The sequence below is a fragment of the Myxocyprinus asiaticus genome, chromosome 46 (assembly GCF_019703515.2).
Source record: "Myxocyprinus asiaticus isolate MX2 ecotype Aquarium Trade chromosome 46, UBuf_Myxa_2, whole genome shotgun sequence".
Lineage (NCBI taxonomy): Eukaryota > Metazoa > Chordata > Actinopteri > Cypriniformes > Catostomidae > Myxocyprinus > Myxocyprinus asiaticus.
The window spans coordinates 1,914,910-1,935,558 of record NC_059389.1 but is presented as its reverse complement, the minus strand read 5'-3'; the positions used below and the strand labels follow the sequence as shown (position 1 = coordinate 1,935,558).

The 20,649-nt window shown below is 38.1% G+C and overlaps 1 protein-coding gene across 1 annotated transcript in view; it reads left to right on the top strand.

The window, feature by feature from the left end:
- The first annotated feature begins 352 nt into the window (after positions 1-352).
- spg11 (SPG11 vesicle trafficking associated, spatacsin) overlaps positions 353-20,649 on the top strand; it is a 56,286-nt gene continuing 35,989 nt past the window's right edge. Inside the window, exons 1-12 of the mRNA XM_051689091.1 lie at positions 353-802; positions 1,515-1,690; positions 2,167-2,394; positions 4,159-4,357; positions 4,457-4,594; positions 4,776-5,149; positions 7,439-7,584; positions 8,476-8,608; positions 13,011-13,166; positions 13,247-13,422; positions 15,345-15,521; positions 15,679-15,750. Of these exons, the coding sequence (XP_051545051.1) occupies positions 579-802; positions 1,515-1,690; positions 2,167-2,394; positions 4,159-4,357; positions 4,457-4,594; positions 4,776-5,149; positions 7,439-7,584; positions 8,476-8,608; positions 13,011-13,166; positions 13,247-13,422; positions 15,345-15,521; positions 15,679-15,750 (2,199 nt within the window). The 5' untranslated portion in view covers positions 353-578. The remainder of the gene's footprint in view (positions 803-1,514; positions 1,691-2,166; positions 2,395-4,158; positions 4,358-4,456; positions 4,595-4,775; positions 5,150-7,438; positions 7,585-8,475; positions 8,609-13,010; positions 13,167-13,246; positions 13,423-15,344; positions 15,522-15,678; positions 15,751-20,649) is intronic.

The following is a 20,649-nucleotide window of genomic DNA, read 5'->3' as shown; positions in this document are numbered from 1 at the left end:
GCAATCTGTGTGGTCTGATTTCTGAACGAATGATTCTAATGAACCGGATCTTTTTAGTGAATCAAAAACGTGCAGCACAACCAGTGTTTTCAGAAATCTGAACGAGTGATTCTAATGAACTGGATCTTTTTAGTGAATCAAAAATGTACAGCGCCACCAGTATAGTGCGATTCCTGAACGAGTAGCTCTAATGAGCCGGTTAAAATGAATCAGAATCGGAGCTAGAATCGTTAAATTCTAATTCAGTTCCAATATCTTTTCGGGATGTCAATGGAAAAGTAATTTTTTGAGACATTAAAAAGTGGTTTGATTAATGCTGTGCTTGATTGGTCTAGTCTGCTGTGGGCTTTAGCGTGTGACGAACATGTGATGATCAGCTGTGTGTTTGTTTAGTTCATGGTGGTTCATATTCGAAAATGTTTTCATTTATTTAGAGGGATTTTATTGTTTCATTCCTGATCAGGTGAATTGTTCATGCGTTCAAAATGTATTTCTTGCACACAGATCCGGATGTTCACCAGTGAAGGCTTTAGTTGATTCACTTCCTCGTCTGTCGAGTTCATGTTTGTTTGTTCATAATGTTGAAAGTGTTGAACCGATGTGATGCTCGTGTTCAGAATGTGCTGGAGGTGGATTTACTGTCTGATCACGATGTTTGTGGAAGTGTTGAGGACACAGTTAAAGCTGAACTGGCTGAACGCAGATCAGTGCTGTGCTGTCTGGATGCTGCAGGTAAACTGCACATTAGAAACACCTCTGACAGCAGTACACCACTGCACACACTGCAGGAGACCTTCATAACGTGAGTTAATATGTATATGACGTCATTTATATGGTTTACACAGACGTTAATTGTTGTTCTTTTATTGTTTTGTTTTATTATTATTATTTTAAGTAACATATTGCTTCATTGTCATTAGTATCAGTTTGACCCTATAAAAATAATAAATATTACATACTATCATTTACTAAAGAAAGTAAATGTATAATGTTGTGATTAATGCATGCATATAGTGGCCCCAAATCTACTTGGATATCAAAGGTGCACTTCCTCATTTAAAAAGCTTTAATTCTAAAGAAATAAATAGTAATTTTGAAACCTATGAATAAAACCATGTCAGCTCATGTGCTCATAAAAGCTGTTTTATTCTACATGGGGCAGGGGCGCCTCATGGGGGCGGCCATATTATGATCACATGACCTGTGGAATACTACTCCCTTAATCTCAGCAACCGTCCTGTTATTGGACACTTTCATTCATGTATTAAACTAATCCTGTTTTACATAGAGAATTTCTACAATGGCACTGGTATCTGAAAACTACAGTTTTTTTTTAATGATGCAGCATCCAGGCCACTAGGTGTCAGTGTAGGCCACTTCGACACGCTTCAAAAAATGAGTGCAGCTTTAACTATTTGGTGCTACTTGTTTCAAATGTCTGATTCGATGTGCAGAATGTGTCAATAAAAAAATTAATTAAAAAAACGTTGATTTTGTTCATCTCTGCACTTCAGTTTTTGCTGGGAAGAGCTGTCAGAGCGCACCATACAGGATGTGAACCCAAAACTCCTGGCAGTCGATTCTCAGTATAATCTGAGACTTTATGAACTGGATTGTCATGATCAGGTGACCCTTGTGTGTGAGAGCCCGTCTGATACTCTTCTGCAGTGTGTTAAAGACAAACACCGAGGTGAGCAGAAAAAACACACATTCAAATGTTTCATTAGGTTGTGAATTTTAAATATCTGTCAGTATTTAAAGGAACAGTCCACCTGAACTATTTAATGGTGTAGTGTGCAGGTATTTTTCCCTGTGGAACACAAAAGGAGACATTTTAAAGGATCTTCATGCTAGTTTCTTTCCATACAACAACAGTTTATAGTAACAGTTCACAATGACTTGATTTCCTGTCTGTTCTAGACACAAAGCTATCATATGACTTCAGAAGACTTGGAATATAGTGTACGAGTCATATGGACTCAGACCCCATTTATTGCAAATGTATGGTGATAAAAAAACGATATATCTCTTATAAATTTCTCCTTTTGTGTTCCATGGAAAAAATAACCGCATATGAGTTTGGAAATATTTGTAGTTTCCTTTTTAGGTGCACTGTTGCTTTAAAGTGTCCGAATTGTATTTCTAACCAATATCATTCCTGCGCAGACATGTCGGAGTTGGTATCCGTGAAGCCGCTGTCATTCACTGATGACTGCTGTGTGCTGCTGGTGAACGCATGTGTTCTGGTGCACCTCAGGTGGACAGTCGAGTCTTTACTCCTGCAGATGTTGTCCTGCTGTCGGCTCAGTTTACCCCTTCAGACGCAGGACACGTGTGTGGACTATCAGCTCTGCCGCGGCACGCTGTTTATTCTGCTCAGTACCGGACTTGTGTGTATCCTTCAACATACAGGATGCTCTTAACAAGAAGTTGCAGGTTAAGCTCAGTTGACAGAATTTGTGGCATAATGTTGATTAGCACAAAAAATGATTTTGTCTCATTCTTCGTTTATTAAAAAAATTCACAAGTTCTCAGTTCGATTCTGATTCATTTGGGTGTTTTTCAGTTATAATGTCAATATTGCTTACATATGACAGACATTTTCTCTATGGTAATGCTGTTAATTATACAGGGGACCTTCTAACTAGGCACATAGCAAAATATAAATGTTACAAAAAAAATCTTTTAATAATTTGTCATTATATTCATACATTTGGTCACATCTGTAAGTAATTTACTTGCATTGTAGAGGGTTGTTATATTTATTTGCTAGTTAGGTGAATCCATGGCTGGGTCTAAGGGAGGACTGGCAGGGGGCTTTGCCCCTTTAAGACCCGAGTATACTTTGTTTTTACGCTTTCCGGATCATGCCTGGCTGGCCGCGTTGCCTTCCAAAGTATACTTTTCTTTTTTCTCCCCTTTTCTCCCCAAATTGGCATGCCCAATTCCCAATACGCTCTAAGTCCTCGTGGTGGCGTAGTGACTCGCCTCAATCCGGGTGGCGGAGGTTGCCTCCACATCTGAGACCATCAATCCGTGCATCTTATCACGTGGCTTGTTGAGCGCGTTACCGTGGAGACGTAGCTCGTGTGTGGAGGCTTCACGCTATTCTCCACGGCATCCACGCACAACTCACCACACGCCCCACAGAGAGCGAGAACCACATTATAGCGACCACGAGGAGGTTACCCCATGTGACTCTACCCTCCCTAGCAACCGGGCCAATTTGGTTGCTTAGGAGACCTGGCTGGAGTCTCTCAGCATGCCCTGGGATTCGAACTCGCGACTCCAGGTGTGGTAGTCAGCGTCAATGCACGCTGAGCTACCCAGGCCCCCCAAAAGTATACTTTTCTGACCGTGAGTCGAATACGAAAGTTTTGACGCATGCACACTACTGTGGTTTGTGAAACTGTTTTAGTACAGTCAGTGGCCGGCGCATGCGTCAACGATGCATACAGACGAGGACTGCGTCCGCAGACAAGAAAATCTGGGTGGTGCTCGGTCAGGCGCGGCTGTGCTGATGACTAAATTTGCGTCACGCATACTGTACGCGGAGCGGTCAACAATGTGGACAACTGTATAATTTGACCTTAAGGGGGGCCTTGGGGGGTGCAATGCCTTTACCTTGTGCCTCGCTAGTCTACCCCTGAGACGAAGGCCTGCCACCCTAAAGGACAAAATGCATCAGTGTGCAGCTTCTGATTTGTAACTTTTTAATATCAATGTGATAAGCCAATTAAAATAGAGGCAAGACCATTATTATAGCAAAACATACACCAAAATAAATAAATAGCCCATTGTGCAAAGGTGCCTGGAATTGTTCCTGGCAGGCAGTGGATGCCTTAACCCCTTCCCGATCCTTAATCCTAACCATATGGAGCTTGTTAGGCTGAATAGTCTGCCAGGAACAACTTGAGGCACCTTTCTCCAATCAAGGTAAAAAAAATATCGCAACTCTAAAGTGTCGGTACTATGGAGCCACATGTTGAACACTTCCGCGTTCAGGAAGTGTTTCACATGTCAATGGGAGAAAAGTGCCTCGAGTGGGGGCGGGGTTAGGGCATCTGCTGCCTGCCAGGAACAATTCCAGGCACCTTTGAACAATGATTTCTACAGCTCAGTTTCTTTGTTGTAAGTATCTTTAACATTGTTTCTCAGATGTGTTTGACAGTTCTGACGGTAAACTCATGGCAACGGTGGATTTTCCCTCATACTGTGGTACGGGAAAAACAGACGTAGACTTATCTCCCCCCCTCACGACCTTTTGTCTGTTCCACATCTCACATGACCTCAGTACAGCAGTTACAGTCACCCGCCAAAACCAAGCCTTCGCCGTTGACCTCAACGACTATTTCCGGTACATTGATTGTGAATATACTGTTCATTACTTTCTCGTTTGTTTAGATAAGGTCAAATGTCCACCTCTAGAACTTCTTTGGTCTTCTGTCCTCTGTAGGATGTTTCCAGATAATCTTTGCTGTAGTACGACCCCGAGTCGCCCGTTTCTTAGGCCTGTGGAGTCATGGGACCAAGATAGCCTGTTAAGCTCCGCCCACAGCCTGTCGGTACTGGACACACAGTTTCAGACGGACAGGTAACAGTCTGCAAGATAATTGTATTTATTGTTATCGAGATTATTTTGGGTGTGATTGGCATACAGAATTGTATTCTAAAGTAAATATGACAAATATTTTTTACATTTTGAATCGTTGAAAATTTACAATACCGTACAAACTGGTCCATACATTTTAATAAAACTCTGAACACTTCCTCAGGTCATGGGAGTCCCGTTTGTCTTCTCTGTATAACCGATGTAAAGCCCCAGACCAACCAGCGCACAGATCACCCTGGTACAGAGACTTCCCACATGTGGAGTGTCGTCGAGCAGGGGCCGCCGCAAAACTCGCGCAGCCCTCCGTGAAGCCAGGGGGCGCTGTGGCGTCTTTTAACGTGCCTGAGGGGGCCACAGCGACGATGCTGAATGTATCTGAGTTCTCCGTGGTGGTTACGTTTTTTGCCCCTGGAAAAGCAAACACGGTTCTGGCCTACTGGGACCTGGAGGGGCAAAATGTCACGTACCACCGCGCGGATACACCTGCTGTACCTGTCAAACACTCCGCTGACGAACACCTGTGTCTGTTACTGAAGGGTGAGACAATTACACACCAGTATGACCTATGACCTTATCAGTTTTGGTTCTAATACACTGGATAGAATTATATTATTTAGAGCTGTCGATTTAATTTAGTGTGATTCATTATTTGAAAAATAACACATTAACGGGGGAGGGGGGTGATTTTAATCGTCAGCTAACAAAATATAACTACCAAAAAAACTAATTTGTTATTTATAATTATTTAAACTATTATACATTAAATTATCTATATTTGGGGGACTTTATCAGTTAACATTAATATAGGCGATTAATTGCGATTAATCTGACTAATTAATCGGCACATCATGTAATTAATTTGTCAGCAAACAAAATATAACTAACAAAACACTTTCATTTTCTGTTATATTTATAATTATTTAAACTTATATTTTATATTTCTTTATTTGAGGGCTTTTCTCAGCAAATATTGATATGCGATTAATTGTGAGTAATTTGATTAATTAATCGACACATATCATTTGATAATTTTCTTTATTGATTTACAGCTAACAAAATATAGCTAAGAAAAAAGCATTAATTGTATATTATATTTATAATCAATTAATTTTATACATTAAATTATCTATATTTGGGGGACTTTCTCAGTTAACATTAATATAGGCGATTAATTGTGATTAATCTGACTAATTAATCGGCACATCATGTAATTAATTTGTCAGCTAACAAAATATAACTAACAAAACACTTTCATTTTCTGTTATATTTATAATTTTTTTAAACTTATATTTTACATTTCTTTATTTGAGGGCTTTTCTCAGCAAATATTGATATGCGATTAATTGTGAGTAATTTGATTAATTAATTGACACATGTAATTTGATAATTGTTTTATTGATTTACAGCTAACAAAATATAGCTAAGAAAAAAATCATTAATTGTATATTATGTTTATAATTAATTAATTTTATATATTAAATTATCTTTTTTTAGGGCCCTTCCTTAGCAAATATTTATATCTGTAATCAAAATTAACTTGATTATTTAATCAACACATCATGTAATTAATTTTATTAAAAATTTTAATTGATTGACAGCTAACAAAATATAAAAAAACAAAACAAGCAAACAAAAAAAAACTGTTTATGATATATTATGTTTATAATTACTTACACTTATATTAAATTATCTTAATTTGGGTGCCTTTACAAATATTGATATATGTAATTAATTGCCATTAATTTTAGTAATTAATTGGCACATCATGTAAATAATTTGATTAAAATTGTATCGATTGAATGCTAACAAAATAAATATATTTTAATGTCCGTACACATGACAGTTATAAGAATATGGATGTGGAAAATGTGTTTAAATGTCATAAAAAGTAATGTTACTATGCAAACAATCTTAATTGTACTAAAATAGGCTTTATTTTATTTATGCAAAATATAATTTCTAATTTTGTTCCTTTTTTGTTTTCTGGTGAAATGTGACCTGGTCATGTTTTACCAAACTAGCTTTATACATTTTTAAGATTAAGCTCACAGAAAAAGTGCCAAGTGGTACAGTGATGGTATCATATGGTAATATAATGGTATATCCAAATACTTTTTTACATGGTACTCCAAGATACTTCAAAGAACACCATTGTGCTGCAAAAAACATGGTATTACTATGGTACTTTTTTGTTAGTGCGTAGCCTATATGCTAGCATGTTCAATGTAGAATTAATTGTGTGTGTGTGTGTGTGTGTGTGTGTGTGCGTGCTGTGTGTGTGTGTGTGTGCGTGCGTGCTTGTGTGTGTGTGTGTGTGCGCGTGCTTGTGTGTGTGTGTGTGTGTGCGTGCTTGTGTGTGTGTGTTTGTGCGCGTGCTTGTGTGTGTGTGTGTGTGCGCGTGCTTGTGTGTGTGTGCGTGCGTGCTTGTGTGTGTGTGTGTGTGCGCGTGCTTGTGTGTGTGTGTGTGTGTGTGCGTGCGTGCTTGTGTGCGTGTGTGCGTGCTTGTGCGTGCGTGCTTGTGCGTGCGTGCTTGTGCGTGCGTGCTTGTGTGTGTGTGCTTGTGCGTGCGTGCGTGCTTGTGTGTGTGTGCGTGCGTGCTGTGTGTGTGTGTGCGTGCTTGTGTGTGTGCGCGTGCGTGCTTGTGTGTGTGCGCGTGCGTGGTTGTGTGTGTGTGCGCGTGCGTGCTTGTGTGTGTGCGCGTGCGTGGTTGTGTGTGTGTGCGCGTGCGTGCTTGTGTGTGCGCGTGCGTGCTTGTGCGCGTGTGCTTGTGTGCGTGTGTGCTTGTGCGCGTGTGCACTTGTGTGCGCATGTGTTTGTGTGTTGTAGTGTCGGGTCTGTCTGTGGTTTTGTTTTGTGTCTCTCAGGATGAACTACTGAACAGACTGATGGTTTTCGGCACCGCCGGAACAGTCGACTCACTCTGCCATCTGAACACATGGGGGCGCTGTTCAATACCAATACACGCTCTGCAGGTTCTCTATATTCTTCTATAAAGATTATGAAAATATTATATAGTAAAGCTGTGCATTACTGTGATTTTACCATGGATGCAATGTCAAGCGGAGGCTTAACAGAGGTAAAAGCACTGCAATTATGAATAAAAGACTGCAATTTTCGATGAAAGATTGAATTTATTGTATTAATTCTAGCACTAAACTTTTATAAAGTCTGGTTCCGGGAATAAAAATCAAGTTCTTTTTCTCCACAGACAAATACATTTTTAACATTAACAATATGCTGTTCGCACTATTTCAGCTTCATTTTTAAATGATTGTGTTTAATAGCATAATTCCTGGTGAAGAACTACACTACCCATAATCCTTAAGAGAAATCCACCAATCAGAGAATCGTAGCAAACAAAGTGCGCCAAAAGAGCTCTGCACCTCCGCCCACTCACACTGTCATTGACGCAATCAAGGTGCACTCAAACTACTTTTTTGCAATAAACTTAAAATATATTGTTTGTATACTTGTAATCAACAACTTTAAATCAATAGTTTTATATTTTTCCATCATTTTTCATTTGATTACATCATTCGCAATGCTTCATGGGATTGAAGTTCATTCACTCTTGAAAGATGTTATATACACAGTCTTGTATCTTTGTCTTTTTGTCCGATATTTAAATACTTTTTTGCTTTGAATCAAAGTTTGTAATGTTGTGATTCACCTTGGAGCTGTTTGGTTTGGTTTTTGGCTTACAACTCTTTTATGAAGGATTTTATGAAATCCCTATGGAAAAAAATTTGTGGGAAAAATACTTAAATACTCAAGACGGTTGCACTCTATTTACCTCCCATTAAGATTTCAGAGTTGGAACGGTCAATTTTATAATAATCTTTTTGGTTGAATCTTTATTTCAGGCCGGACTGAAGAACCACCAACTGGACACAGTCGATTTCTTCTTTAAGAGTAAAGAGAATATCTTGATTCCTGCGTCTGGATTTGTTCTTCCCAATCAAACATCAGCCGTCTCGACCCAAACCCAGCTGAGAAGTAAGAACATCTTCTTTAATGAGATCTTCTGATCACTAACTCTCTCATTACGATGACCATTAAAAGTACTTCAGAAGATCTTGGTCATTAATGGGCAGCATCAAGCGTCTTATTTTAGCTCAAGACCTCATTAAAGTTTGTTTCATGACATGTGTGGGAAAAAACTACCTGTGTAGTTTGGTTTTAATATTACTAGAGTGCTGTATCAACAGAGGAGTTAAAGAGAGGAAGGAACGGGTTGATTTAGGATAAAGTGGATTTATTAGATGTCAGAGTTAATGCAATTAGCACAACTATAGATGTTTTATCTAGAGAAACTGCCTAGAGGTAATGTGCAATGTGTGTTTACTTTGGAGATAAAATTGTCTCTGAAAATGAGCTAAATCTGACAACATTCTTTTGGGAGCATCCTCAAAGATAAAAATGTTTGTGTTGTGTTTTCATTTAGAGGTACGGTTAGGGTTAATCTGCTGTCATTATTATTATGATGTCATCATAATGTTGTCATTTAGATAGGTAGGTAAATGTGTGTGTGTGTGTAGTGTGTGTGTGTATGTACATACTAGGCTATAGTTTTAGTTTAAAAATGAGTTAAATTTGACAAAAACCTCCCTTTGAGGATATTTGGGGACATCCTTAATTGTAAAATTGAATAATAAATAAAGCAAATTAGATTGAAAAATTCTGAAAATGCAAAAAAAAAAATTTTGAATCATAATCATAGAGTGCTACCAGTGTAGTCTGATTCCCGAACAAATGACTCTTATGAACCGGTTATTTTGAATCAATAACAAACTGCGCAACCAGTGTAGTCTGATTCCAGAACAAATGACTCTTATGAACCGATTCTTTTGAATCAGAAACAAAAAGCGTGACAAGTGTAGTCTGATTCCAGAACAAATTACTCTTATGAACCGGTTATTTTGAATCAATAACAAACTGCGCAACCAGTGTAGTCTGATTCCCGAACAAATGACTCTTATGAACCGATTCTTTTGAATCAGAAACAAAAAGCGTGACCAGTGTAGTCTGATTCCAGAACAAATGACTCTTATGAACCAGTTATTTTGAATCAATAACAAAAAGTGTGACCAGTGTATTCTGATTCCTGAACAAATGACTCTTATGAACCGATTCTTTTGAATCAGATAACTAAAAGTGTGACCAGTGTAGTCTGATTCCAGAACAAATGACTCTTATGAACCGGTTATTTTGAATCAGTAACTAAACGTGCGCAACCAGTGTAGTCTGATTCCCGAACAAATGACTCTTATGAACCGATTCTTCTGAATCAGAAACAAAAAGCGTGACTAGTTTAGTCTGATTCCTGAACAAATGACTCTTATGAAACGGTTATTTTGAATCAATAACTAAAAGTGCGACCAGTGTAGTCTGATTTCCGAATGAATGACTCTTATGAACTGGTTATTCTGAATCAGAAACAAAAAGTGCGACCAGTGTAGTCTGATTCCAGAACAAATGACTCTTATGAACCAGTTATTTTGAATCAGTAACAAAAAGCTTGACCAGTGTAGTCTATTTCTCGAATGAATGACTCTTATGAACCGCTTCTTTTGAATCAAAAACAAAAAGCACGACCAGTGTAGTCTGATTCCAGAACAAATGACTCTTATGAACTGGTTATTCTGAATCAGAAACAAAAAGCGTGACTAGTGTAGTCTGATTCCCGAACGAATGACTCTTATGAACCGGTTATTTTGAATCAATAACAAACTGCGCAACCAGTGTAGTCTGATTCCAGAACAAATGATTCTTATGAACCGGTTATTTTGAATCAGATAATTAAAAGCGCGACCAGTGTAGTCTGATTTCCAGAATGAATGACTCTTATGAACCGATTCTTTTGAATCAATAACAAACAGCACAACCAGTGTAGTCTGATTCCAGAACAAATGACTCTTATGAACCGATTCTTCTGAATCAGAAACAAAAAGCGTGACAAGTGTAGTCTGATTCCAGAACAAATTACTCTTATGAACTGGTTATTTTGAATCAATAACAAACTGCGCAACCAGTGTAGTCTGATTCCAGAACAAATGACTCTTATGAACCGATTCTTTTGAATCAGAAACAAAAAGCGTGACAAGTGTAGTCTGATTCCAGAACAAATTACTCTTATGAACCGGTTATTTTGAATCAATAACAAAAAGCTTGACCAGTGTAGTCTATTTCCCAAATGAATGACTCTTATGAACCGATTCTTTTGAATCAAAAACAAAAAGCGTGACCAGTGTAGTCTGATTCCAGAACAAATGACTCTTATGAACCAGTTATTTTGAATCAGAAACAAAAGTGACTATAGTCTGATTCACGAATGACTCTTATGACCGGTTTTGAATCAATAACAGCTGCGCACCAGTGTATTCTGATTCCTGAACAAATGACTCTTATGAAACGGTTATTTTGAATCAATAACTAAAAGTGCGACCAGTGTAGTCTGATTCCCGAATGAATGACTCTTATGAACTGGTTATTCTGAATCAGAAACAAAAAGTGCAACCAGTGTAGTCTGATTCCAGAACAAATGACTCTTATGAACTTGTTATTCTGAATCAGAAACAAAAAGTGCGACCAGTGTAGTCTGATTCCTGAACAAATGACTCTTATGAAACGGTTATTTTGAATCAATAACTAAAAGTGCGACCAGTGTAGTCTGATTTCCGAATGAATGACTCTTATGAACTGGTTATTCTGAATCAGAAACAAAAAGTGCGACCAGTGTAGTCTGATTCCAGAACAAATGACTCTTATGAACTGGTTATTTTGAATCAGAAACAAAAAGTGCGACCAGTGTAGTCTGATTCCAGAACAAATGACTCTTATGAACCAGTTATTTTGAATCAGAAACAAAAAGTGCGACCAGTGTAGTCTGATTCCAGAACAAATGACTCTTATGAACTGGTTATTTTGAATCAGTAACAAAAAGTGTGACCAGTGTATTCTGATTCCTGAACAAATGACTCTTATGAACCGGTTATTTTGAATCAGTAACTAAAAGTGCGACCAGTGTAGTCTGATTCCTGAACAAATGACTCTTATGAACTGGTTATTCTGAATCAGAAACAAAAAGTGCGACCAGTGTAGTCTGATTCCTGAACAAATGACTCTTATGAAACGGTTATTTTGAATCAATAACTAAAAGTGCGACCAGTGTAGTCTGATTCCCGAACGAATGACTCTTATGAACCGGTTATTTTGAATCAGAAACAAAAAGCGTGACTAGTTTAGTCTGATTCCCGAACGAATGACTCTTATGAACCGGTTATTTTGAATCAGAAACATAAAGCGCAACCAGTGTAGTCTGATTCCTGAACAAATGACTCTTATGAACCAGTTATTTTGAATCAGTAACAAAAAGCTTGACCAGTGTAGTCTATTTCCCGAATGAATGACTCTTATGAACCGCTTCTTTTGAATCAAAAACAAAAAGCACGACCACTGTAGTCTGATTCCAGAACAAATGACTCTTATGAACTGGTTATTCTGAATCAGAAACAAAAAGCGTGACTAGTGTAGTCTGATTCCCGAACGAATGACTCTTATGAACCGGTTATTTTGAATCAATAACAAACTGCGCAACCAGTGTAGTCTGATTCCAGAACAAATGACTCTTATGAACCGGTTATTTTGAATCAATAATTAAAAGTGCGACCAGTGTAGTCTATTTCCCGAATGAATGACTCTGAACCGATTCTTTTGAATCAAAAACAAAAAGCGCGACCAGTGTAGTCTGATTCCAGAACAAATGACTCTTATGAACTGGTTATTCTGAATCAGAAAAAGCGTGACTAGTTTAGTCTGACTCCCGAATGAATGACTCTTATGAACCGATTCTTTTGAATCAAAAACAAAAAGCATGACCATTGTAGTCTGATTCCAGAACAAATGACTCTTATGAACCGGTTATTTTGAATCAAAAACAAAAAGCATGACCATTGTAGTCTGATTCCAGAACAAATGACTCTTATGAACCGGTTATTTTGAATCAATAACTAAAAGTGCGACCAGTGTATTCTGATTCCCGAACGAATGACTCTTATGAACCGATTATTTTGAATCAATAACAAAAAGTGAGACCAGTGTATTCTGATTCCCGAACGAATGACTCTTATGAACCGGTTATTTTGAATCAGAAACATAAAGCGCAACCAGTGTAGTCTGACTATCGAATGAATGACTCTTATGAACTGGTTCTTTAAAAAAAAAAAAAAAAAAAACAGTGTAATCTGATTCCTGAATGAATGACTCTTATGAGCTGGTTCTTTTTGAGGGTTTGGGTTCATTAGTACATATTATAATTAGCTTTATATAGAAATAAATCTTTGGTATGTCCCCTTTTACACATCCAAGTGTGTACACATTTAGTGTGTTTGTGTTTCAGATGTTCAAGCTCTCTGTCCAGCGTTGGATTTGCTTTGTTCTGCGATACGGGACACTCACACAGAGGCCCAGAGTCGACAGTTCTGTGAACAGCTGCTCAGTATCGCGCTAAACTTTCTCAACATGCAAACCAGAGTCCTGCTCACCGGAGCACATGGTAAAACATACTCGCTTACGAACACTTTCTCTATGTGTATATTACGTCTGAACAAACACGTCTGTCCTCTCTTTCCGTAGAGTTGGATGCACACCTGCAGGAGTGTGTGCAGATTTTAGACCGCTATATCTCAGACCTGCGCGGATTCATGAAGAAGTTTCCCTGGCCAGAAGGGGGCGAAATTCAGAACCTCATGTCTCCCGTCATCCCGCCAAACACAGCCGCAGAACAAGAGTGGCAGTCGCTGTCTGATGAGGTCAGTGTTGAACTGTATTTACACCAGTCTTGATTGACTCTGATGTGCAGTTGTTATGAATCAGTGGCAGTTGCTGTCTGATTCGTGAAGGAATGACTCCTCAGAGTCAGTTCTTTTGAATGAATCAAAAACATACTGGGTGACTAGTGCAGTCTGATTCCAGAACAATAGACTCTAATGTGCCGGTTCTTATGAATCAAAAACATTTCGCATAAACAGTGAAATTTGATTTGTGAATGAATGACTGTAATGATTCAGTTCTTTTGAATAAATCTAAAACATACGGGGTGACCAGTGTAGTCTGATTTGCAAATTAATGACTCTGATGAACCGGGTCTTTTGAATCAGATACATAAATCGCGACCAGTGTTGTCTGATTCTTGAATGAATGACTCTGATGAACTGGTTCTTTTGAATCAAAAACATAAACCGAGAGCAGTGTAGTATGATTCTCAAATGAATGACTCTGTTGAACCAGTTCTTTTGAATCAAATACATATACAGTAGTGTGACCAGTGTAGTCTGATTCACAAATGAATGACTCTGATGAACTGGTTCTTTTGAATAAAAAAACATAAACCGCATCCAGTGTAGTCTGATTCTCAAATGAACGACTCTGATGAACCGGTTCTATTGAATCAAAAACATAAACTGCGTCCAGTGTAGTCTGATTCTCAAATGAATGACTCTGATGAACTGGTTCTTTTGAATAAAAAACATAAACCGCATCCAGTGTAGTCTGATTCTCAAATGAACGACTCTGATGTACCGGTTCTTTTGAATCAAAAACATAAACTGCGTCCAGTGTAGTCTGATTCTCAAATGAACGACTCTGTTGAACCAGTTCTTTTGAATCAAAAACATAAACCACATCCTGTGTAGTCTGATTCTCAAATGAATGACTCTGATGAACCGGTTCTTTTGAATCAAAAACATAAACCGCGTCCAGTGTAGTCTGATTCTCAAATGAACGACTCTGTTGAACCGGTTCTTTTGAATAAAAAAACATAAACTGCATCCAGTGTAGTCTGATTCGCAAATGAATGACTCTGATGAACCGGTTCTTTTGAATCAAAAACATAAACCGCGTCCAGTGTAGTCTGATTCTCAAATGAACGACTCTGTTGAACCGGTTCTTTTGAATCAAAAAACATAAACCACGTCCAGTGTAGTCTGATTCTCAAATGAACGACTCTGATGAACCGGTTCTTTTGAATCAGAAACATAAACTGCGTCCAGTGTAGTCTGATTCTCAAATGAATGACTCTGATGAACCGGTTCTTTTGAATCAAAAACATAAACTGCATCCAGTGTTGCCTGATTCGCAAATGAATGACTCTGATGAACCGGTTCTTTTGAATCAAAAACATAAACTGCATCCAGTGTTGTCTGATTCGCAAATGAATGACTCTGATGAACCGGTTCTTTTGAATCAAACTGCGTCCAGTGTAGTCTGAATCGCAAATGAATGACTCTGATGAACCGGTTCTTTTGAATCAAAAACATAAACCGCGTCCAGTGTAGTCTGATTCTCGAACAAATGACTCTTATGAACCGGTTCTTCTGAATCAAATGCATAAAGCACGACCAGTGTAGTCTGATTCGCAAATGAATAGTGATTCAAAAACACTTATGGATCAGTCGGTGTGGTTGCTGAAATAATCCAACTCACTTACTGAACAAGTTATTACTTTTAACAGGTCAAATTTGTTTCGGTATTCTTATATAGCACATTCAAATTGAATTTTTATACCGCTGGATTTACATTGAAAAAAAAGTTGGGAAATTACACTGTGAAAGTAGCTTCCAGTGTAGATGCAGCATCATAGATTCAGTCCATAACTGTGTTGTTCTTATTAAAAACAGTTATTCTTGTTTCATTAAATGGTTAATGGTAGTTTTGTTCTGTGTTTATGTTTCAGGAAGTTGTCCAGCGTGCTGTATTGAGCAGTCAGATCCCACATGCGCAGGCATACCTGCGTAGACGCGGTTCTGTTGAATGCAGTCTGGACGACATCAGACAGACCGGACTGAGACACACCTTTAACTGTCTCACTCTCAGAGACCTGCAGCGGGCCAAAATACTGCTCACAAACATGGTACACTCATACATGCTCACTGTAAAGTTGAACTCAACAATTTGATAAACTCTCAATGAAAATAATTGGCTTAAGGTCGTTTGGTTGCTGCAAATAGTAAAATATACTTAAATGGTATCTTATGTGGAAATAGAACTGAATGTGTCTCTCATTTCAGGGGTTTAATGTGAAAGAGCAGCTTCACAGTATCTGTGTTTACACTGCTGATCGGGATCTAAGAGCCTTCATGGTGAGTACGTCCGGTAGAATAAAACAATAGATGGGAAACAGATCATCTGAACTACAGGTTGACCGATAGTGGATTTTGCCACTACCGATAACTAAGGTGGTGGAAAAGGCTGATAACCGATTAATCGGCCGATAGTTTTAAAAAAAATCTATATAAAGAAGGTTCAATCCTTTTCTTGGTCTTTCCTTACAATTATGGGCACAGACATGGAGGCTTCAGGTGTCCAAAATGAATAAAATCCCACATGCAATTTATTGTTCAACCAAAACGCTAATGGCCCAGGTATACTTCGTTTTTGCGTGCGCCGGATCGACTCACGCCTGGTGAACTGCGTTGCCTTTTTGAGTGTACACTTCTGACTGCTAGCAAATACGAACGTATTTGATGCATGCTCACTACAATTTCATTGTGATCTCCTTTAGTAGAGTCAATGGCCAGCGCATGCGCACAGACATAAACCACGTCCAGTGTAGTCTGATTCGCAAATGAGTGACTCTGATGAACCGGTTCTTTTGAATCAAAAACATAAACCATGAGCAATGTAGTCTGATTCTCGAGTGAATGACTCTGATGAACTGGTTCTTTTGAATCAAAACATAAACCGCGTCCAGTGTAGTCCGATTCGCAAATGAGTGACTCTGATGAACCGGTTCTTTTGAATCAAAAACATAAACCGCGTCCAGTGTAGTCTGATTCGCAAATTAATGACTCTGATGAACCGGTTCTTTTGAATCAAAAACATAAACCGCGTCCAGTGTAGTCTGATTCGCAAATGAATGACTCCGATGAACTGGTTCTTTTGAATCAAAAACATAAACCGCGTCCAGTGTAGTCTGATTCGCAAATGAATGACTCTGAACCGGTTCATTTGAATCAAAAACATAAACCGCGAGCAATGTAGTCTGATTCTCGAGTGAATGACTCTGATGAACCAGTTCTTTTGAATCAAAAACATAAACCGCGAGCAATGTAGTTTGATTCTCGAGTGAATGACTCTGATGAACCGGTTCTTTTGAATCAAAAACATAAACCGCGTCCAGTGTAGTCTGATTCGCAAATGAATGACTCTGATGAACTGGTTCATTTGAATCAAAAACATAAACCATGAGCAATGTAGTCTGATTCTCGAGTGAATGACTCTGATGAACCAGTTCTTTTGAATCAAAAACATAAACCGCGAGCAATGTAGTCTGATTCTCGAGTGAATGACTCTGATGAACCGGTTCTTTTGAATCAAAAACATAAACCGCGTCCAGTATAGTCTGATTCGCAAATGAATGACTCTGATGAACCGGTTCTTTTGAATCAAAAACATAAACCGTGTCCAGTGTAGTCTGATTCGCAAATGAATGACTCTGATGAACTGGTTCTTTTGAATCAAAAACATAAACCGCATCCAGTGTGTAGTCTGATTCGCAAATGAATGACTCTGATGAACCGGTTCTTTTGAATCAAAAACATAAACCGCGAGCAATGTAGTCTGATTCTCGAGTGAATGACTCTGATGAACCGGTTCTTTTGAATCAAAAACATAAACCGCGAGCAGTGTAGTCTGATTCTCGAGTGAATGACTCTGATGAACCGGTTCTTTTGAATCAAAAACATAAACCGCGTCCAGTGTAGTCTGATTCGCAAATGAATGACTCTGATGAACCGGTTCATTTGAATCAAAAACATAAAACGCGAGCAATGTAGTCTGATTCTCGAGTGAATGACTCTGATGAACCAGTTCTTTTGAATCAAAAACATAAACCGCGAGCAATGTAGTCTGATTCTCGAGTGAATGACTCTGATGAACCGGTTCTTTTGAATCAAAAACATAAACCGCGTCCAGTGTAGTCTGATTCGCAAATGAATGACTCTGATGAACTGGTTCATTTGAATCAAAAACATAAACCGCGTCCAGTGTAGTCTGATTCGCAAATGAATGACTCTGATGAACCGGTTTATTTGAATCAAAAACATAAACCGCGAGCAATGTAGTCTGATTCTCGAGTGAATGACTCTGATGAACCGGTTCTTTTGAATCAAAAACATAAACCGCGTCCAGTGTAGTCTGATTCGCAAATGAGTGACTCTGGTGAACCGGTTCTTTTGAATCAAAAACATAAACCGTGAGCAATGTAGTCTGATTCTCGAGTGAATGACTCTGATGAACCGGTTCTTTTGAATCAAAAACATAAACCGCGAGCAATGTAGTCTGATTCTCGAGTGAATGACTCTGATGAACCGGTTCTTTTGAATCAAAAACATAAACCGTGAGCAATGTAGTCTGATTCTCGAGTGAATGACTCTGATGAACCGGTTCTTTTGAATCAAAAACATAAACCGCGTCCAGTGTAGTCTGATTCGCAAATGAGTGACTCTGATGAACCGGTTCTTTTGAATCAAAAACATAAACCGCGTCCAGTGTAGTCTGATTCGCAAATGAGTGAGTCTGATGAACCGGTTCTTTTGAATCAAAAACATAAACCGTGAGCAATGTAGTCTGATTCTCGAGTGAATGACTCTGATGAACCGGTTCTTTTGAATCAAAAACATAAACCGTGAGCAATGTAGTCTGATTCTCGAGTGAATGACTCTGATGAACCGGTTCTTTTGAATCAAAAACATAAACCGCGTCCAGTGTAGTCTGATTCGCAAATGAATGACTCTGATGAACCGGTTCTTTTGAATCAAAAACATAAACCGTGTGCAGTGTAGTAGACCTTTAGTAGAGTCAATGGCCGGCGCATGCGCACAGACGATGGCCGCGTCCGCGAGTCAAGAAGGTCAGGCCGCGCAGACTGGATTATGACAAAATGTACATCACGCATACTGTGCGCGGAGTGTCCGCAATGCGGACGCCGAAGTATACTTTGGTCTTAATAATAACCAGAAAATAATTAAGAGACTTTTATTTATAAACAAGCCCAAAACACATTAGGTAATCTTATTTTGAAATGACAGAGACTTGGCTCTGTTACAATGTGCTATAATTAAGTATTGAAGTGTCTTATTTATATAAATACTATCATACTGTAGAACCTGTAGAATCCTCAAGCGAGGCTAAAGTGAAACTTTAAAAAACTATTGGTTACTATCAGGATTGACTTTTGCCGATAACCGCTAGCTCCTAAAACGAACTATCGGCACCAAAATTGAAGCAAGGGCATGCAAAGAAAAATGTGACTATGGAAACGTGCCAACTATTGGCACCAATTAATCGGTAAAACCGATATATCGGTCAACCTCTAATCTGAACTCTGAATAGAACTGGAAAATAAATACAAAACAACATTTGTAGGGTCAAAATATGACTGCAAAAACACCCACGGATGTTTTGGTTTCTAAACTAGACGCTTTCTGGTCGTATATTGGAAATCGTTATCAGTTCTGTGGTGTAATGTTTTTGTAAGGTTATCGATTTAACGTGTTAATTTAGTGTGATTTAAATATAAAAATAATACGTTAAAAATACATACGTAATTATTATATTTATTATAGGCTCTTCATATTATGTTTATAATTATTTATCCCACCTATTGCGCTCGAGTCATTTTTGACCCGGTAGAGGTTAATCATAATTTTAAAATACCACATAAGTTTTCGTACAGGAACCAAACATTGTGAATTTGTCGAGACTACCAAAATAAACAGATTTTTAGAAGAAATTATTTAAGAGATATAACCATTTTTTTAATAAAATTGTTACATCTTTTGCGTTCCCGGGTCAATTTTGTCCCGTGCATCAGTTGTGGCTTTACAAATACTATCATGCAGATATTTTTGCACATTTATGAATTAGATTTTTCTTAAAAATGCTTTACATGCATTTAGCCTCCTTCCCATACTCTCACGCACACTTTTTTTTTTTTTTTTTTGGTCTCAAAATGAGACTGTAATGAGTAATTAATTAATATGGGAGTTAATAGGAGAATTACTAGAAATTCTCATTTTAAATATTTATATAAATTTAATGCAATGTTATATTCAAATGAAATTTCATAAAAACCTTGATAAAAAATATATCTTCACGTACATCACACTGGTTTAGCTGTAGTTAATGTATATTTTGAAATGTTATAGAATTTCTACATTTTTAATAAAAAAACTGACCATGCATAATTTGTATTTTTCAGTTATCATGCCAAAAATATAGATCTTTTTACATGTATGAACAGTTAAGAAGTTAACAATGAGCTACAATATGGTTTTTGATGAAAACAGTTGGATTATGAATGTTTTATAAGCTTAACTTCCACCGGGTCAAAACTGACTGAATGCAAAAGGTGTATGCAGATTTTGAACGCAATAGGCATAAAATTATTATTCATCATTTATATTTAATTCAAACTTGACATTGAATATTAACATTTTTATTTGGGGGCCTTTCCGGCATGCTGCATGAGTGTTTGTAGCTTGCTAGCCTGCTTAGCATTAATTATTCTTATTCTTATACATTCATCGTTTTATGCTTTGCCATTTTACCACGTGCTTCGGGTTTTTCCGTTTTTCTGCTGTTTCAACTGTGTGTATTTTACTGCACGCACCCGTTTTCTCTATTTTTTTCTTTTGTCGCTTGTATACATCTCGCGTCTCGACTGTGTGCGTTCGTTTTCTCCTGTGTGTTTTACACGGATTATTGCATCAATCTTAAACATCTGCTGATCAGGAACTACATCGAACCACATCGATCTCAAACCCTCGCTGCACAAGAACAACCCGAACAACAACAACAAACAATTGTGGTAAGTCAGAAAGAAGAACTTTCTACCTGCATTGCATGCCACATGTTTACTATAGCTTCTTCCGTCAGCAGTGAGAGATTCACATGCGATAAATATTAGGAATTAGTCAGGCTGATGGAGAAGGTTAATGAGTTAGAGACACGCATGCGTACGCTAGTGGAGGTCAGTG